The 17,361-nt window shown below is 38.2% G+C and overlaps 2 protein-coding genes across 3 annotated transcripts; one reads left to right on the top strand and one right to left on the bottom strand.

Annotated features, from left to right (window-relative positions):
• Positions 1-170: 170 nt before the first annotated feature.
• LOC140788837 (probable starch synthase 4, chloroplastic/amyloplastic) lies at positions 171-10,353 on the bottom strand. 2 transcript variants are annotated; one of them, XM_073138310.1, is made up of 16 exons: positions 10,074-10,353; positions 9,142-9,424; positions 8,129-8,210; positions 7,003-8,044; positions 6,837-6,888; positions 6,269-6,391; positions 6,114-6,189; positions 5,836-6,020; positions 5,502-5,696; positions 5,336-5,407; positions 4,594-4,803; positions 2,584-2,709; positions 1,653-1,802; positions 1,157-1,218; positions 990-1,065; positions 171-848 (listed from the first exon to the last, which is right to left on the bottom strand). In XM_073138310.1, exons 1-16 carry the CDS (start codon positions 10,205-10,207, stop codon positions 672-674), a joined length of 3,045 nt encoding a protein of 1,014 aa, XP_072994411.1. In that variant the 5' UTR covers positions 10,208-10,353; the 3' UTR covers positions 171-671. The 2 variants fall into 2 exon arrangements, with proteins under 2 accessions (XP_072994411.1, XP_072994412.1); XM_073138311.1 differs by lacking the exons at positions 171-848; positions 990-1,065; positions 1,157-1,218 and adding an exon at positions 1,338-1,541.
• Positions 10,354-13,056: 2,703 nt separating this feature from the next.
• LOC140788839 (probable serine acetyltransferase 1) lies at positions 13,057-14,233 on the top strand. Its single transcript, XM_073138313.1, has one exon. The coding sequence runs from the start codon at positions 13,174-13,176 to the stop codon at positions 14,098-14,100; it is 927 nt and encodes a 308-aa protein (XP_072994414.1). The 5' UTR covers positions 13,057-13,173; the 3' UTR covers positions 14,101-14,233.
• Positions 14,234-17,361: the final 3,128 nt, after the last annotated feature.

Here is a 17,361-nt window from a genome sequence, read left to right as displayed (position 1 = left end):
AAAAAGATTGTACCTTCCTTGTTTGCAGAGAAGTTTGATAAGATGAGACTACATTACATTACAAAATAAGAGTTTCCAATCACTAAGAAGAATGGACAAGGGCAAAGTATCTGCGAATTAGTAAGATAATGCATCTCAATCTCCAATACACTTCAACAAACAATAGAACGGGAGGTTAAATGGTTGGGTGCCGTGCATCCTTTTCATTGATCTAACCGCACTGATGTCAAGCGGCTGTATCTTATCAAAATATTCTATATTACAAAGCAAGATATGTAAACCGACTAAATATATCTTCCGTGAGATATTTAGATATATCAGCCATTTAAAATCAGAGTATTAACAGTAACAAGAACAAAAGAATGTAATCCCTATGAGAGAAATATAATCCACCCCTTTAAAAAATTAGAAACAATTGAATGCCACGTGTACTTCTGTGGCCAAAAGGGAATGGGTAATCCTGACTGCTTGTATTTGAGCGACAACGCTGTGGATCAAATGCATCCATTCTGTCAGCAAGTCCTCCTCTGGTCAGGGTCGAATGCTATACCAAAAACTGTGATGTATCTCAAAAAGAACTTCAACGGCGACTGCCATGACTTGAAGATTGAGGCCTAGCCAATGTATTGACTCAGCAAAAGGAGACAAATATCACAAATAGAAAGAAGAATCTACACACTAGCAGATGCCCTTGCCCTAGCCACGGACTTCTCATAAAGCTCCTCATACTGTGCGGCTGAAGAATCCCAGCTGAAATCCAATCTCATGTCCTTCTGAATGAGTTGTTGCCAGATTTCAGGACTTCTCATATAATAGTTGAATGCCCTTTCCATTGCACTGCTTAGACCCTAAACTCGAAATCACAAAAGAACACAAATGCAAAATAGAAAATATAAGTAATAGAGCATCCAGAATATGTCAATAGATAGACGAAGAATGTCCTTGAAACAAGTCATATTAGCACTTTGAGGCCACGAGGTGAGACGAACCTGCTCATCAGGAGTCACAAACGTAAAGCCATTTCGGAATTGCATTGGGATTGTATCATCGTCAACATCGAAAACACTGCAGAAAAAAGTAGGGCAACTAGCTGATGTTATGCAAGACATCCTTGTACATGGCAATACTTGAAGGAACAATAGGCTCAACTACCCACCTATCATTCAATCCACCAGTTTTCCTTACAATTGGCACGGAACCGTATCTCATGGCTATCATCTGTGGATGTCAAAAGACTATTAAATTGATTTCATACAGAAGACAACAAAAGTCAAGGAAAATAGGTGCCAGTTCTCAAGGGACTCATGTCAATGTGGGTCAAAGAGCGCAAGATGTACTATATTGCTCATGAGGCTATTTCAATGAATTGAATCAATGATGGTCAAGGTGCACAGTGGGCACATTGAGTGACAGCCGAGGCTCGCACCAATGTAGGGTTTGGCAAGGGCAAGATGCATCCAATCTTTACCATGTTAGTATCTTATGTTATGGAGATTGTGGTGCCGATCTACATAGTTAGTATGGCCATGCCTATAGCCTACCTGCAGAACCCAAAGCTACAGAAAATGAATCTATGACCGTGACTGCTACATATCTATGATAATGAGTTGAATGACAGATAATTTATATGCTTAATACTATGAGAAGAGTACCTGAGTAAGGCCACATGGTTCAAACATTGATGGAATTATAAACATGTCGGACGCTGCGTAAATCAAATGTGAAAGGGCATCATCATATTTCAATAGCAACCGAGCATGAGGATGGTTCTGAAAATGGTTTGCAATCCCTTCGAACTCCCTCTGCAAAATAAAATATACTTAATGATCTTGTAGTGGAGCTTCTTATTCTTCTCACAAGCTAAAAATGTACAGATCTCCAGAAGAACTTGGTGATGACGGGATAGGAATGGAGCAAGAATAATGTTGTAACCAACAATGTTATAGAAGCAATAAGCTACATCTGGAATTTTCACCGCAAAGTTCATAGTCTATTCCTCTAGATATCCAATAAGCTGACAACAAGCGAGAGCCATTTGAAGGCCAGAGGGAAAGAAAGAAATTCTCTGCTCTCTTTTCTTTGTCGTGAAACACCATGGGTAGAGAATGCAGTGAAACAAGATCGAGCTTTTCTCCCTTAAAGTAATAATCTGTTTCCATTACAGCTGATTCTTAAACCCTGTGAGAATCCTTGATCACATTTGCATTCCTTCATGAAGTTTGGCCAAAAATATTCTAGGTCCAAATTCAGATCTGAGTTGCAAAATCAGCAAGCGTACTTCTTATTTCCATATAACTGATTGCAGTTTATTTTCCACCATATGTTTCTATATCAATAGTCCATGACTATTCTTTTGGAACTATGAAAAGGTTAGTTAGAAATAAATGAACTCATAATAAGCAAAAAATCCATCAATGGACAATTTATCAGGGCACAATAAATACAAATACATATATGATCATGCTTCCAGGAAAATAGATAAGCCCTTATTAGTGTCCTACAAGGCCTAGTTAAACTATAGCCAAGGAATACACTGTGAAGTGACGAAAAAGAAAAGTCAACACAATAGAAAAGAAAGAGTACCTGAATGTGAGGAACTGGACTTGAACCCAGAAGCACAAATTGTCCTCCTAGCTCCAGTGTTTTGTATATTGCATGCCTGATAAGATGTACACCCTTCTGAGGTACTAATCTTGTAATGCAGCCAACCTGTTTCATAAAATTTGGATTTTCATCCAATAAAAATAATAAAATTTGGATGCTCTACCTTACCTTGAATAACAAAATATTAAACCATTAATTAGCAAGAAAATAAAATGTCTTTAATGGGGAAAAAGGAAGGATGTAGATGAAAAAAAGACGGAAATGATTTTAAATGTTTCATGCTCAGATAAGTACAGAATACAGGTTAAAAACAATAAAAAAATCAACATGAGTATTTTAATCTTAATCCAGCTATATTCTCCGGGGGAAAGAAGAGGAAGCACACAATTGGTTTATATTAGAAAATGGAGACAAGTAGATGTCAGGAGATTTCAAATATTAAATTGCATTCTGAATATGAAACAACAATCTCTAAGTAGATCTCACAGCCCACTGAGAGTTTGTAATGACTTTAGAAGCCCTTCGCTACATCTCATTGAATGTTGACAGTAGGGTAAAATTTGTTCACCAAATGTCTCGCAAACTATATGAGCTTCTACCTTTCCTTTTAACCTAACATCCTGTAAGTGGTATTTCAGGTTTTAAGTCCAGATAAACTGCTAATTCATAAGTTATAAATCATGGCAGTTTGTTCAGGCAAATCTAGGTATTGCATACATTAGTCTCCTTTGGTTTTGCCAGATTCATACACATTGCTTCTAGTAAATACATTTCTAGCCATTCATTAGCATCAACCAACTAAAAAATTATAAGAATGTTTTAAGAATTTTTATGCTCAAAATAGCAAAGAGATGCTCACAAGTGATAAGGTAAAGTTGCTTATATTATATGTAACATAAAATATGTTGACCCTAATGATTGAACAATAGAACAAGTGGTTGTAATCAAGGTTCGAAAAATTGGGTTCGGCCTTCCAGAATTAGATACGTATCGGCCAGATAGGCCATGTCGATCGTCCGGATCAGATTGGACTTTTCTTAATTACGTAAAATTCTAAATATTATTTAAAAATATAAGAAAATTTCTAAAAATTTAGAAAAGACGACAAAATAATAAGAAAATAATAATTATTCACATATGAACCCTAAAAATTTTATTAAAAAAATACTAGCTTACTTAATTGGCTTGCTATTAATATTCTCGGATTTGTTCTCTAGTCTAACTATATACACGATATGCTATAGTGCATATATATAATAAAGAAGAGGAAATAAAATTAAGGAGCGTTCTATATTAGGAATTCATCTTTTAATCAACCATTCTATATATATTAAGATAGAGATTTAGACCCAATCAATTATGTATAGGAGGGTGCAATTAAGAGATAATATATAGTCTAATTAATTAGCAAACTTAATGTAGTGTCGTAACTTTAATTAATTTATAGCCACCTTCACTACATATACCAAGAATAACTATTAATTTGCATTATCCTTGAGTCAGCATAAGAAATTAGTTATTACACTTGAACTAATCAACCAACTCATGCTCACCATCTTCCATGCTTTTAGTACTCTATTAAGTATTAACTTAGCTCATGTATGCACTACTTTACCCAAACCTACCAATCCTGCTAACCATGGTTGTAACTTGAAATGTGTACCATAAGCTTGACATTAAGAAGGCCGCATACAGAAGAATCATGGAGAGAAGTAATGAATACAACAAGGTATATGGTAATTGAAGTACAAGCTCCAACTTGATATTTGTAATAGATTTTCAAATAACTGATAAGTTTTAAGGATATAGAGAACACCGTTTTTTCATTACAGAATTATTTTCCGTAGGTCGCAATTGAAAATTTTCAGGGCACATGAGAAAGAGGAAATGCATTAAGGCCCCAGTTTCATGATAAAAAATAAAGAATCATATGATTTAATGATCGGCTACATGTGTATGAAAAAACACTGGTGAAACAGTGAAACTTACCAGTGGTCGAGAGGCATCTGTAGCGGACAACTTCACATGCTTTCTAATAACTTCTTTATTTGCTGCTTTCCCCTGAAGATCATCAGCGCTGTACTGAACTCTGAGAAAACTGTCAGTAGAGGGATTCCATGCATCGGTATCAATTCCATTGAGAATTCCGACGAATTTCCTCGAATGGGATTTTAGTGTACCATGGAGGCCCCTGCCACCCTATGAACCAAAAGCGAAAAAAAGAAACGATCATTGAGGAAATTTAGAAAAATCCTCAGATCTTATGCAGGAAATATCTTGAAATATTTTTGGTAATATATATAACAGCTTGTCAGAGACATTGAATGCAGACTTGAGAAAGTTGACCTTACATTAGAGTTATCTATGACTGCAAAGCTGAAAAGTAAGACACACAAACAGAATGGATGAAGTAAGATTAGTTGATGGTGATAAGCTAGGCTATGTTTAACTGACAAAGTGGGTGGAGATTAATATGTTCTTACAATAGCAATTGCTGACAAATTGTTAGAAGTCAGAACTATTTGTAGGTGATATCGTTTATTTTCTCCAAGGATGTTTTAGAGCCTAGTTAAAAGGCATCTAATAGGCTGGTAACAAACAGCAAATGAATGAATCCTCAATTAAAAGAGAAGACAGAAAAAGAATGAAGAGATCAAAGTATAAGAGAAGTAGAATGATCTTATTAATATTACAATGGAGTAAATGGTCAAGAAGGTTCATAGATTAGTACCTCTGCAGAGCGCACCTCTTGAGCATAAGTTGGTGATACAGTTGTAACAATGTTAGAGTAAACAATTGCACCCTGGGACGTATACATTCAAATTTAAATATGCTGATAGAAAACCCAATATTTAAAAAGGTAATTGATATGTTGTTTCCTGGTCAATCTCAGTTACCTTTACAGGATTAACTTTATCATGTGCCGAGTTATCCTGCATCCTATCTGGTCTGTTTAAGTGGTGAACATCAAGGCCACATGATGCCAAGTCAGAAGCAGGAGCTATTCCTTGATATTCAAAGTTGTGGCATGTAAAGCAAATTTTAGCAGAATTAAAACCGCGAGCTACATATATATCCCAATAAAGAGGTGCCTGGAAGTACAAACTCATTATATTAGTAATCAAGCAAATTAACTACTCCTAGTTTTGTAACTCAAAGAATAGGAGAATCAAGACTATTGTAGTTCATTCTGAGGAAGGAGAATAAAGCTATATGAGTTCTAGTGCCTACAATGAAGGCTGTCTGCCAGTCATGACAGTGGATTATATTGGGCTTCTTCCCAGCTTGATAAAGTAATTCAAGGGCTGCACGGCTAAAGTATGAAAAACGTTTAAAATCATCGTGCTCCCCATAGTACTGCCCGCGCCAAAACAATTTTGCTGGATGATAAGGCTCTATAAAATAGACCGGCAGTCCTGCATATCATATCATCATGATTCCAGTAAGCCACAATTTAGCAAACTCATGCACCAAAAGTAAATATAGATTAAACTTTGGGCATTTTGAACCTTCAATTGTCCCAACCCAAATTTTATTCTTGAACATCTGCCCATCAAAATAGGACTCCACCACAATATCTAATGCCTGAACATCAACTAATAAGAAATCAAGACATTTTTCAGATGGCCATAGAACAGTATGATCAACTTTTTGTCTTACACACTTTCAGATTACCGATGCGATCATGCTGCATGCAGTCATATTTAGGAAGAATTATTTCCACTAGGTGGCCCTTCCTCTGGAGTGATTTACCAAGACCAGATACAACATCCCCAAGACCACCAACCTGAAAATCAAATCATCTAATAGATTAAAAGCTGGTCCTAGGATTGAACAGTATATTCTTCATTCAGGAGAAGGATAGTACTAATAAGCCAAATCACTTGGCAGGAAAGTGATCAACTGTTACATTGAGTAGGATTCAACCCAAAACACAAGTTATCGTGTTTTCCAAGTAGAGAAGAGTATCCTAAAGTAGAAAGACAAATTTAGCTAATTGATGGTCAATCATGTAAATGTAGATGCCTGAGACCAAGTGACTATTATTTCTTTCTCCTCCCTTGTTTTGAGTTATCAATTTTTCCCAATATATTTGGCACCTTCATAGATTTTGCAATGCTGGAAAAAATAAATAGGGAAACTAATTAAAAGCAAAATGGCTATATGAAAATAATTAGACAAATAATGCTTTAATACATGATAAAAGACAAAAAGGTGTTATGCCACATTACCTTAGCAACAGGTGCCATCTCTGCTGCTATATGAATAATGTGCAATCCAGAACTGCAGTAACCAAAAAAGGGTAGGGATAAATCATATACTTACGTACTTTCTTTAAAGTCTTTAATTCCAAGTTTCCAACATATCTCAAAAAATCATTAAGAAAAGAAAGGATACCTGGTTTGAGAAAATGTCAGTTTTAGGAACTTTGCTACAGCTTCACTCTCATTCAATCCCTTGCATGCCAAGTATGCATCACGAACTCGACTATCCCTCTTCCATGCCATTTCTCTCAGCAACTTTGCATCATCAGAGGATATCTTTTTCTCAAGAAACCAACCGTCAATGGTAAGCTGTAAACGACTCCAAAATTCCCAGGGCATATCATCTGCAGGTTGTTCAAGTGATCTTCTCTCATTTTCCTCTTTTAACAAGTTAAGAGTGTCCTGAAATTCTTTGACTGATATCTGGTATAATTTGATCTGGGAATGAATTTCCTGATCAGAGAGTTGAAGGCGCTCCTCTAAAGTTTTCACTTTCTGTTGCAAAAGCTCGTCAATATAATTAGACTTTTCTGATGAGAACTTAGATGCATTTGCTTCTTCGAGAGAGGCCTCCAACTTTTCAACCTTCTGCTGCAAATCATGGTTTTGCTGTAAAACCAAAGCAGCATGCTCTACTTGTTTCATTGCATCATCAAGCAAGGCTTGCAAATTTTCCACCTTTTCCCATAAAGCTTTGCATTCATGCTGTAGAGGAGCAAGTTTTGAATCATCATCCTGAGCAACTGTGAACCTAGACTCCAATTGTCGAAGGGAAACCTCCAAGAAGGATCGCTCTTTCTCCAGAACTTTTACACGTTCCTCTGTTTCCGCAACATGAGCAAGTTTCAACTTAAGAGCTTCAATATCATCCTTCAGTAACAAATTCTCTTCCCTTAAACCATTGAGCTCCGCAACAAGAGAGGAACCACTAATGTCAGCATGACTCTCCCCCTCAACAAGATTGCTTAAAGGCATTTCTTTTCTAAGCTTTTCAAGTTGGTCTTCAAGAAGTTCCACATTTACCTTTTCTTGAGCTACAAGTTTAAGTCGTGCATCAGTTTCTGCCAACTTCATCTCTAGAATGTTTATTTCTGCTTGCAAAGCCTCCTTTTCAGTAAGAATCTTGTCAAGATCTTCAAGTGCACGCACACGAGCTTGATTAAGAAGCAAAATATCTAATTGGAAACCAAGGAAAGAATAGATACATTAATTGTAATGAACAGATGCAACAACAGATTTAGAAGCAAGATATTGCCTACTCTTTTCAGAATTTCTTATCATTCCAATCAAATCTTCAAGCTTAACACTTGGAAGCTCTTGCCCAGCTTCAGCTTCCTCAGTCTGTCAGAGAATTTTGATTGTGTTATCGAAAAAATATATCGCCAAGTTCTTATAACACAACATCAGAGAATTAAATGTCCACATAAAATATGGTCACACATCAAGACAACTAGATGGTGAAACTCATTTAAGTAACAGAACTAGCATGTTTATGACACTAAGAGAACTCATATGATCTGGCTTAGGTTCTGTGTAAAGGAATTTAATATAAAAAAAATCAGATACTAGTGCAGAAAGGGCATCCCATTCCATAAGGCCCCTGCTAATATTTCCCCGATACTGGCAAGAGATCAAATTAATGCAGCATTTAGAGCTGCAGCCAGTGGAATGAGAGCTCAAAGTATGTACAAATTGCCATATAGGTATGTCTGAAAAAAGTTTCAAAATACCACACATATATCGCGAGTCAAAGTTTACAATATCAGAAGGTCAGAAATAAATTATTGAGAATGCTTAAAGAGATGCATTTAATTGTAATTGCATTATGATTTCCCATATTACCAACATTCATATATACCAGTAAATTGCATTAGTTTGTCGCCCAAGCTAATAATGGCATGTCTACAATCTAAAGTAGGAAATATATGATGCATAGGACACAAATATTAAATAACTATTTGATAAATAAGCATTCTTTATGTAAACTGTAATGTGAAGCTTTAATGATGAGACATACACAGGCTCTTTAAGAAGTCCATCATCATCATTGTCCATAAATGAGACTGTATTAATGGCTTTCCTCAGAAACTTATATGATATGTGTATTTGTTGCTCGTATAAGAGGTCTGGAAAGATAATTTTTGTGTATACTTTAGTCAAAAGAAGAGATTAAATAACAGAATTCAACTTCCGCATAGCATCACCAAATTATTTCTATGACTAAGGAAAACCATAACTGAACATAAGAACTATGGCAAATGAATTGTGGTACCTTAGCATTTTCTTCTCCTGCAGAAGGCAGTACCGAGTCTACCTTGCCAACAAAGCTAGTTTCATCAGCAATACTGGATAGAGTATTCTGATGAGGTTGTAAAGTACCATCGTTACTGGAATTTGGAACTTCACCACTTTCATTATCAGGGGGTTGAATTGTCACGTTTATGATACTGGAATTTGGAACTTCACGGCTTTCACTGTCAGGGGGTTGAATTGTCACATTTAACGTTGATGGTTTAGGAGACGCTTTTCTATCCTGCTGTCTCTTATTCTGTGAACTGCACGATGTTCAATAGCAGTTAATTATAGGAAAATATTTCCGTACAAGCACAACACTAACAAAAAAAAAGCCACTAACAGCAACTCTATCTATTATTGGTACTCTTTAGATTCAGTGCTGTCATGTCATTTCTTAGTACCAAAGACAGATATGGTCTCCACCTTCCTCTGAAGGCACCCTCGCTAGAATCACAACTAACAAGTATAACAGAACTTACAAACATATCAAGTTCATTAATCCAAATGGCTTGCTGATGAATTACTCTCGTTAGGATCAGCTATAAAGATGAGTAAAGCTCCATCCACAAAAGAGAATTTTTGGCAACACATTGATCTCGAATGGTTCAACGATCATCGTATCTTAGATCATATGAGACCATTCGCCTCACTTTCCAGTTGCCTAGAAATCATCCGAGCAAGAACTCTAACCCACCCAAGAAAACACCGAAAGTCATCAACACCAACACGATCGCTAAAGAAACAGGGCATTGAATCATTCGCCAAAATCTTGGTAGGGTAAGCAACTTTACTCATGCAAAATCAAATGGCAAAAACAAGTCCGGATCGTAAAACGACGCGAAAAGCGAAAGAGACGATTGAGAAAACGAGACGGAGGGAGCGGAGCAAGAAGGGGAAGAAAGGAGTGACCTGAGATTCCTACGTCGCGCCTTGCAAGAAACGGCGAGAGATCGACGATAGGAAGCGATCGGGAGGCGAGGGCTAGGCTTTTGGCAGCTGAGGCCGCCGCCGCCGAGGAAGAGAGCGCGCACCTCCGACGCCATGGGAGTAGGGCTTCGAGAGGAAGACGAGCTAAAGAAGTTAAGATTCCCTCCCAAGCATGGCTTCGAGAAGCTTCTCTCTCTTTCTCCTCCACAGGGACGAACTCGAACACTTTAAAGGCGGAGAAGGCTCCACCTTCCCTCGTGCTATGCGGCTGTTCCCCTCCTAAAAGGCGGAAAACCAACTCCTAACATTATCGTCCCCTTCGGTTCTTTTAATTTATTTCATTTCTTCTCTTTTCTCACCTCACCAGTAATTTCCCAAATTAAACCGCATTTTAAGATTTTTACTGGATTCAATCCATATTGTAAATTGCAACTTTATATAACTAGTCCTTATAATTCATAACGTGAACGTGACGAGGATTTTTGGGAAGTTGCTTCGGAGCCAAGTGTTCGCCTCTTTAACCTATTTATTTATTTATTTTTTAAAAATTCGAACTATTTTATTTCTCTCTCTCGGTGTACATTTGAATCTGATCCGAGTGCTTCTAGGCGACGCAGGATACGGAAGACACTGAGGTGGGCCCACGGGAGTGACGAAAGGACCAATCATTGACTGAGGCTCCTGTAGGCCCCTAACGGATCAGGGGACTCCTCTGCACTTTTGGCCGCTAAAGTGGGATAGGGGAATTAACGCTCCGAGTCCACGTGTAATTGCTTACATCACGGCTTATGATAGATAATGTAGAGCCTAATAGTAATGTGTGCAATAAATGTCAAGTTGAATTCCATAGTGAACTTATAAGAAGAGCTACTGTGGAATAATAATAATAAGCAGCGAGTATTTTTTACAATATATATTTTTTTTTTACTTTAGCATATAGGAAGTTATATCCCTCAAAAATTACAAAAAGTGATAAAAGAAATTGAAGGAAAAATTAACACAGTTTAAGCTACTAAGTTCCGATGATATAGCGTAACATAAGGTACTATATGGTTTCTCCAATCTGAAACTCTTGGCTGAACCGTCTCGAGCACAGAGATGAAGGGGGTGGCCTCTTACCTCCTCGCCGGCAACTCGAACCCCTCCGCCGACGATCTCAGATCCATTCTCGAATCAGGTACGAGGTACGTCCTCTCTCTCTCTCTCTCTCTCTCTCTCTCTTCGAGAGCTAACTTTTGGATCCTTTGATTGGTAGTTGGAGTGGATATAACCGAGCTGATCCCGTCCCCGTCGCCGTCGCGACCGGCGGAGGAGGTGGTGACGCCCTCGCCGCGTCCGTGGGGGCCGAGGCGAAGGAGGAACCGGACAAGGTGAGAACGAGATTTTTACCAGTATGATTTTGAGAAACGAAAATAGAATGTTTCTGGCTTGGTGTTTTTGTTGAATGCAGGATATGGGATTCGGCTTGTTTCAGATGGTATTAAGAGAAGTTAGATCTAGAATAGCGATGCGTGGTTTTTGGTTTTGGTGTTGAGTGATGGAAAATTTTGATTATGGCTCAATTGATTTGGTTTTATCTTATGGAATGGAAAATTTTGCATATTAACATACATATTAGGGAGGACTCGTCATCTTAAATAAAAAAATATATATTAACTTTCGTCTCAAACTCAACTACCATGCGTACTTCCTCTATGCGTGGGGTCGCCACCCCATGGAGACCACAGTCCATCTATTATTTCGTCCACATAGATACCAACTTGAAATTTTACTTCAATCTTATCATATTTATGCTAAATGTGACTATCTATGCAAATGGTTGACAACTTAATTAAAATATTGAATCGCTGCCGCAAGAAGACATTGGATCACATGGCAATGCTCTCTAATTTAAAAATAAACTAAACAAAATTCCGTCCCATATAAACAATTAATGTTCATGTCTCATTGTTTCAATCACGGCCATGGGGATAGACACGAAGTGGATGAGATTGCCAGGCCTTCCATGCACAAGCCACACTGCAGCCCATAGTATTTTGCACTTGGCAGGGCCACCTAGGACTAGTTTACATGGATATGTTTAATCTACCTCTCCATCAATCAACTAAGCATTAAGACTCACGTGTGGCCACCCAAACGAGTTCACATACTTCTCAATCTCCATCGTACTACTGTGCATGAGCCGTACCCACCCCTCTCACCCAAATCAATCGATGGGCTATCCGGTACTACTATCCAAACCTCACATCGCATGCTATTCTGGTTCCAATACTATCCTTCTAGCGAAGTTTTTTCTTATTCTAGGTCTGACTGGAATAAGTCTTAACGGATGACTTACCGAAGCAGTAATTGTCAACTGCATTATTATTTATGTACCTCCGGTTCTGAGGATAGTATTTGCTTCGTATTCCGTCGAGGTTCACAAAGACGTTCATCTATCTATAACTGTCAAATACAATTTAAAATTACAAATCTTTATCCAATTGCACGATGTGAATACGGGAGATCTTCAACAGGCTCTATATAACAAAATCATGCACTCGTTATGAATATATATATAATTCACGAGAAGAGAGTTGACGTTGTATTCTTAATTACGGTCTAATTATCGTATTTGTTCGTTATTCCGTCGAGGTTCGTGACAGCATTTGCTTATTTAAACAAACACTGACGTTGGTTCTGGTGTTATGACTCGGTGTTCGATGTATACAGTACGCATATCCTTCTACATACGAAAGACGTTGGTTTAAAATTAAAAAGACGACTTAACTTAATTAATAGAATCATATAGGATTCTTAATTTAGTTATAATCTTAACGCTATTCACGGAACTTGTTCAACTTTTTATCCCTATCCACCCAACTTATTCACCCCGGGTTCTAGAATTAACCGCGGAGGAGGAGAATATCCACTTGTCTACCGTCATTTCTTTATCTGCCACAAGTCCAAGTCAGCACACCACGTCTACGTATTCCCTCTCTCCCCCTCTCCCCCTCTATTTATTCGTCCAAGATACACCTCCTGTCTGCCTTCACTCCACTTCCTTATCCTCCAATCGAAGTAGAGGGGAATACCTCCCGATATGCCGGTGGGACAATCCCATCCTATTACCAACAACCGCCACTCGTCTTCTTCTCTGGGGACGGCGACGGCAGCGTTTATGCCGAGCTTCCCACCGCCGGAATCGGAGGACGACGAATCCTGGGTCTGGACCCAGATCAAGGCCGAGGTCCACCGCGACGCCGACTCGGAGCCGGCCCTGGCGAGCTACCTCTACGCCACTGTCCTCTCCCACCCTTCCCTTCCTCGATCCCTCGCCTTCCACCTCGCGAATAAGCTATCCTCCCCTACCCTCCTTTCCACCCTCCTCTACGACCTCTTCCTCAACTCCCTCTCCTCCAACCCCTCCCTCCGCTCCGCCGCCGTCGCTGACCTCCTGGCCGCCCGCCACCGCGACCCCGCCTGCGAGTCCTTCTCCCACTGCCTCCTCAACTACAAGGGCTTCCTCGCCATCCAAGCCCACCGCATCTCCCACCTCCTCTGGTACCAGTCCCGCCGCCCCTTAGCCCTAGCCCTCCAATCCCGTATCGCCGACGTCTTCGCTGTCGACATTCATCCCGCCGCCAGGATCGGCAAAGGGATCCTCCTCGACCACGCCACCGGCGTTGTCATCGGGGAGACCGCCGTCATCGGCAACAATGTCTCGATCCTCCACCACGTAACCCTTGGGGGAACCGGGAAGGCCATCGGGGATCGGCATCCCAAGATCGCCGATGGAGTACTCATCGGCGCCGGGGCGACGATTCTCGGAAATGTGAAGATTGGGGAAGGGGCGAAGATTGGGGCCGGATCGCTCGTGCTTAAGGATGTGCCACCGAGGACGACAGCAGTCGGGAATCCGGCAAGGCTTCTAGGGGGGCAAGAGAAGCCGGCGAGACACGAGGATGTGCCAGGGGAGTCTATGGATCATACCTCCTTTATCCAGCAGTGGTCGGACTACATTATCTGATAATGATTTGGTATATGGGCTGCTACTTTCTCTCATAAATCTTGCTGTGGTAATTGTGTTCTCTATCATACTTTATGAATTCTATGTATGCGGGCATGTTTGAATTGGAGTACAGCTGTGTTTGTGTTTTTGATGATTGGAGACCGCTTGATTTGCATCTTGAATTAGCTATATCTTATCTATTTTATCCTCTCCTTTTTTTTTTTATCGGAATTGATTGCTGCAAACATAAAAAGGCTTGTGTTTTCTTTATTTCTTGATATGATGCTTACTGGATGTATTCTGGATTTTGTGTCCTATTGGTTTATAAATTGATATAATTGAAAGTTAGGGACGATTGATAGGATGGTTATCTAGGACTAATTCTGCTTTAGTATTTGCAGTGCCTGTTGATTTTGTCCTCCTTGGTGTGAATGTTTGAAAAAAAAAAATGACTATGTCAGAGGATGGCCATGAGAGTTTTGTCCTAGTACATCTATTTTTGGTGTGCTTTTGAAACATGATATGATGTCAACTGATATTGAGATGTTAGGAAATAGATTTTAAATACTAGGAGATAAATTATAATAGGGTGATATGAAGCTACTTGGATTATCTTTATAATGATAACATTAACGAAGTTTTCTAATCCAATATTGTTAATCGGGGTTCAGGATCCTAAGTTTGAAGAGTTTCTCTGCTCTTCTGTTATAAGTCGGAGACCAAGAAATTTCAGAATAAAAAGCGTAGTGTACAGCTCAAAAATTGCCCGTTTCATGGTTTTGGTAGCATTTTTGGTGTAGTTATGAGGATGTTCTTTTTTATAAGATGAATAGGAGGTCCATTTGAGTCAAAAGTTGCTTTAAATTATATTCAGATTGTTTCCCAAGGTAATTCTCATTAAATTCTGCAATTACCATTCTTCTGGATGGCTTTTTCTTTTTATCACCTCAAAAGATATTCAACTTCCAATCTTCTTCTCCTGTCATCTAAAGGGAACTGGAAGATAGGAATTTGCAACCAGTCATTTCTCTTCGTTAATCATTTTGTTCCATGTAAGAAAATAATGTTCTGGCTTAATTTAGTTTGGTACTTTTCTCCACAAAACCTTTAGGGCATTGAACAATAGCAGAATATTATAGAGGTGTCCATGTATCTCACTGCAACTTACAATATTATAGTATCGTTGGCTTGTCTTCCTTTTTCTTCTTCATTCTATTATACAGATAATTAATAGACACTTACAATATTATAATTTATTGAATTTCTTTGAGATCCGACATGATTGAAACTTCTTCAATGTTATCTCACTAAACCAATCTAGTATTAGTAAACAGCTCTGGTCCTTCTCAATTCCTTCCCATCAACTATAACCTAATATTTGTACTGATATAGAGTACGTGTATTATTTGAAGTCTTTTCTTTAGCAAGTCTGATCTACCCCACAGTAGTAGTTGACTCATTGTCAAGCCATCATAGAATGCGTGTCGATCCGGTCCTTTCCTTTTTTCCATAGCCTGGTTATTCCATATCTTTGTATAAATTAGTGTAGGTAGGAACATTTCTTCTTTAAAACACTTGTGCATATTATATTTCTGATAATAGTCGAGAACCAATTATTGGCTTAGTGGTGATAGATGCTTGTTTTCAATTCGCAAATATACATCTTTGCATTATTTATTCTTTTGATCTTAATATTTATGGTCTCTTTGGGCCATAAATTGGTTATAGAGATTGCAATCTGGAGTTGGGAGGATGGAGAAACTTGAGGAATCAGAGGCTGTCAATCTTGGAATCTTGAGGATTTCGCAATAGGATAAGCTACCTTTTCTTTTTCTTTTCATAGAACATTAAAAATTTATCTGAGGAACTACTTCCTATATCTTCTCAATATTTTCTATTCAATGCTGGAGGTGTAATGCTTAACAATCAAGGTCTACATTTCAAACTTTAAAGAAAAGTTGGGTACTAGGTTCTAAATCAATTGCAAATTCTAATTCTCTATCTGGAGATAACCCTAGAAAATCATCTGAAAGTATATTGTCAAACTATATCTGATGCCTGATAGTCTGATACATCTGATATCTACTCTTCAATTTCAATACTTACCTGAACTTACTGCAGTTTCAGGCTATCATGGAAATATAGTTGCAATTTCAGCTACTTGAAACTTGTTAAGCGAGTGAAATAACTTTACCTTGTAGCCTATTAAGGGATTCTGGAATGCAGTTTGTGGTTTATGAATGTTTTTGCATCAGCACCACTGTAAAGTGATCTTGCCATTAGGCATTTGCTTTTTCATCTTGAGTGTTCCAATAGTATTAATCCAATATTTGAAGTTCTTAAGGAGAAAAAGAAAGTTACCTTTAAAATTTACATTAGATACTTAGTGTTTATACATATATAATTGCATATTTCTTTTCTTGACTCATTTCTCATCTAGTGCTACAGATTTATCTAGCATGATAGGTAGAAGAATTTGTGGAATTTTTTCTTCTTCTTTTTTTTTTTTTGTGTGAGTAAAATGGGTTGAGCCCAGCTAGATATCTCTTCTGTGGCTTATTGGCTGAGAACTTTTTTATTTCATTATTCAAGCAAAATACAATTCTTATTTGGTATCTTGGGGCTATTGATATCTTTGGAGTATGATTTAATAAGAAGGCACTTGGAATTAAACTTTAGCTTTTGGAGTAAACAGCGTGGTTGTAAGCACATAGTTTTGTTAAAGTAATCTATGCATTTTAGTTGGTCCGCATGATTTCATCTTTCAAAAAGTACCAGCGAAAAATTTACATCATAATGGAGTTGCCGATTTGATACTGATGTTTCATCTAACTGCTTTCTTTTCCATTTGAAATGTGCAACATTATTTCGTGCGCCATCATTCAACTGCATATAATATTAGCCACTTTAATTATGTAAGTACTATCCCATTGACCCATACGATCTGAGAGTCCTACAAAGCTTACAAATTTCAAACCTGCCTCCATGATGACTTCCTTTCTTAAAACAAGTAAAAGGAACTTTTTGATCAACTGCCCCCTTCTAGGTACATCTAAATTCCTAGTTTCTGTCAAGGGTTGCAAGCTAATTTTTCGAGAAGTTTCAATGTCGTCGGTAATAGATTTAAGATGTTTAGCTGACCCCACTGAGAACCTACGGTAGAATTTGAGTCTAATTCTGACCAAAGTATGCCAGTATTGTTTGGTTTGAGACTAAGTTCGAACTTAATTAAATATAAAAAAGATTAAAAGATGTTTGGTTACTAAAGAGTTTCTAAAC

This window comes from Typha latifolia, chromosome 5 (assembly GCF_019914945.1).
Source record: "Typha latifolia isolate L0001 chromosome 5, TyphaL0001v2, whole genome shotgun sequence".
Classification (NCBI taxonomy): domain Eukaryota; kingdom Viridiplantae; phylum Streptophyta; class Magnoliopsida; order Poales; family Typhaceae; genus Typha; species Typha latifolia.
The sequence above is the reverse complement of the archived record's forward strand: the minus strand, read 5'-3'. Positions and strand labels throughout refer to the sequence as shown.

Bases quoted from the DNA above. Each gene is read 5' to 3' on its own strand.
- LOC140788837 (XM_073138310.1), bottom strand. From the start codon at position 10,207: ATGGCGTCGGAGGTGCGCGCTCTCTTCCTCGGCGGCGGCGGCCTCAGC. The intron at 9,425-10,073 runs GTCACTCCTTTC...AACATCGTGCAG, and splicing joins GCGCGACGTAGGAATCTCAG to TTCACAGAATAAGAGACAGC. The intron at 6,889-7,002 runs GTATCCTTTCTT...TGGTTACTGCAG, and splicing joins CTGACATTTTCTCAAACCAG to TTCTGGATTGCACATTATTC.
- LOC140788839 (XM_073138313.1), top strand. From the start codon at position 13,174: ATGCCGGTGGGACAATCCCATCCTATTACCAACAACCGCCACTCGTCT.